We start from the raw sequence: 931 nt of genomic DNA on the forward strand, positions 1-931 counted from the left end.
GGCGGCTCGCGCTGACTTTGTCCGTTCCCCCCCCCCCCCCCCCCCCCCCCCCCCCCCCCTCGGTTCCTCCCTTCGCCGCCCAGCACTCAAGCAATGTGCCCTTGTGCCGGCGTCCTTCGTGGCAGCGGCCAGCGCCCGGCAACGGACCGTCCTCTCGGAGGCCACGCTCCGTGTGGCGGCCCCTTGCCTGCGTGATGTGCCGCTCCTGCTGCCGAAGTTGTCCAGACTCCTTGCCGACCGAGGAGCCACGGCGCTTGGGGCCCTCGAAGCGAAGCTCTCCCGGTTGGCAGGGATCGGCCCGGGCGCTCGGCTTCGGGCCGATGCCACAGCCGCCGGGCGGAGCCTGGCCAATGCCACCGCTTGTGTGGTATTTTGCGATCGGACCGCCGGGCGGGTGATGTGCGTGCAGCTGTTCCTGTCTCCTCCCGCCCCCCCCTCCCCATCCGCCCTGTCCGCCCTTCTTCCTTGTGTGGGGAGGGCTGTCCAATTTGTGGCCATTTCTCACACATCAGTCCCGGACCCACTGGCTGTGGGCCGCCGCACATCGGCCCCGCAGACCCATTGCATGGCCGGAACTGGGCCAGCCCGGTGTCTATGGCAGCCCGCTGCACTTCGCGGTGGCCAGCGCCAACGGCCTGGTTTCGACCCCGGAGGGCGACGCCTTCCACTTTTTCAACTCGCAGGCTGCTCGCAGCGAGGGCCCCTCGGCCCGTGGCAAGCAAAATTAGACACCCCGATCAGCAGCAGACATGTGCACGTATTGTTCAGGTGTATTCCTTCCTCTTCCGCGTTGGCGTGCCCGCAAAGCAAAGAAAGAGCAAAGGGCAGGCAATTGGATGGCAGGGGGGACTGTCCCGGACCCTTGAGATCCCTCGTCCGGTGGCACTGGATGCGCAAGGAGAGAGGCGAGCAGAAGGGGCGAGGGGGGGGG

General features: G+C 67.8%; 2 protein-coding genes across 3 annotated transcripts in view; one reads left to right on the top strand and one right to left on the bottom strand.

The window, feature by feature from the left end:
* The window catches only part of H696_02026, a 6738-nt gene extending 5988 nt beyond the window's left edge, over positions 1–750 (top strand). For both annotated transcript variants that reach the window (XM_009495925.1, XM_009495924.1), the window contains 2 exons: positions 84–399; positions 557–750. In XM_009495925.1, the coding sequence (XP_009494200.1) occupies positions 84–399; positions 557–728 (488 nt within the window). In that variant the 3' untranslated portion in view covers positions 729–750. The remainder of the gene's footprint in view (positions 1–83; positions 400–556) is intronic.
* A 14-nt stretch (positions 751–764) lies between these two features.
* H696_02027 (hypothetical protein) overlaps positions 765–931 on the bottom strand; it is a gene marked incomplete at both ends in the record, with an annotated part of 5555 nt that continues 5388 nt past the window's right edge. Inside the window, one exon of the mRNA XM_009495926.1 lies at positions 765–782. Coding sequence (XP_009494201.1) covers positions 765–782 — 18 coding nt within the window. The remainder of the gene's footprint in view (positions 783–931) is intronic.

Source organism: Fonticula alba, assembly GCF_000388065.1.
Source record: "Fonticula alba strain ATCC 38817 unplaced genomic scaffold supercont2.3, whole genome shotgun sequence".
Lineage (NCBI taxonomy): Eukaryota > Rotosphaerida > Fonticulaceae > Fonticula > Fonticula alba.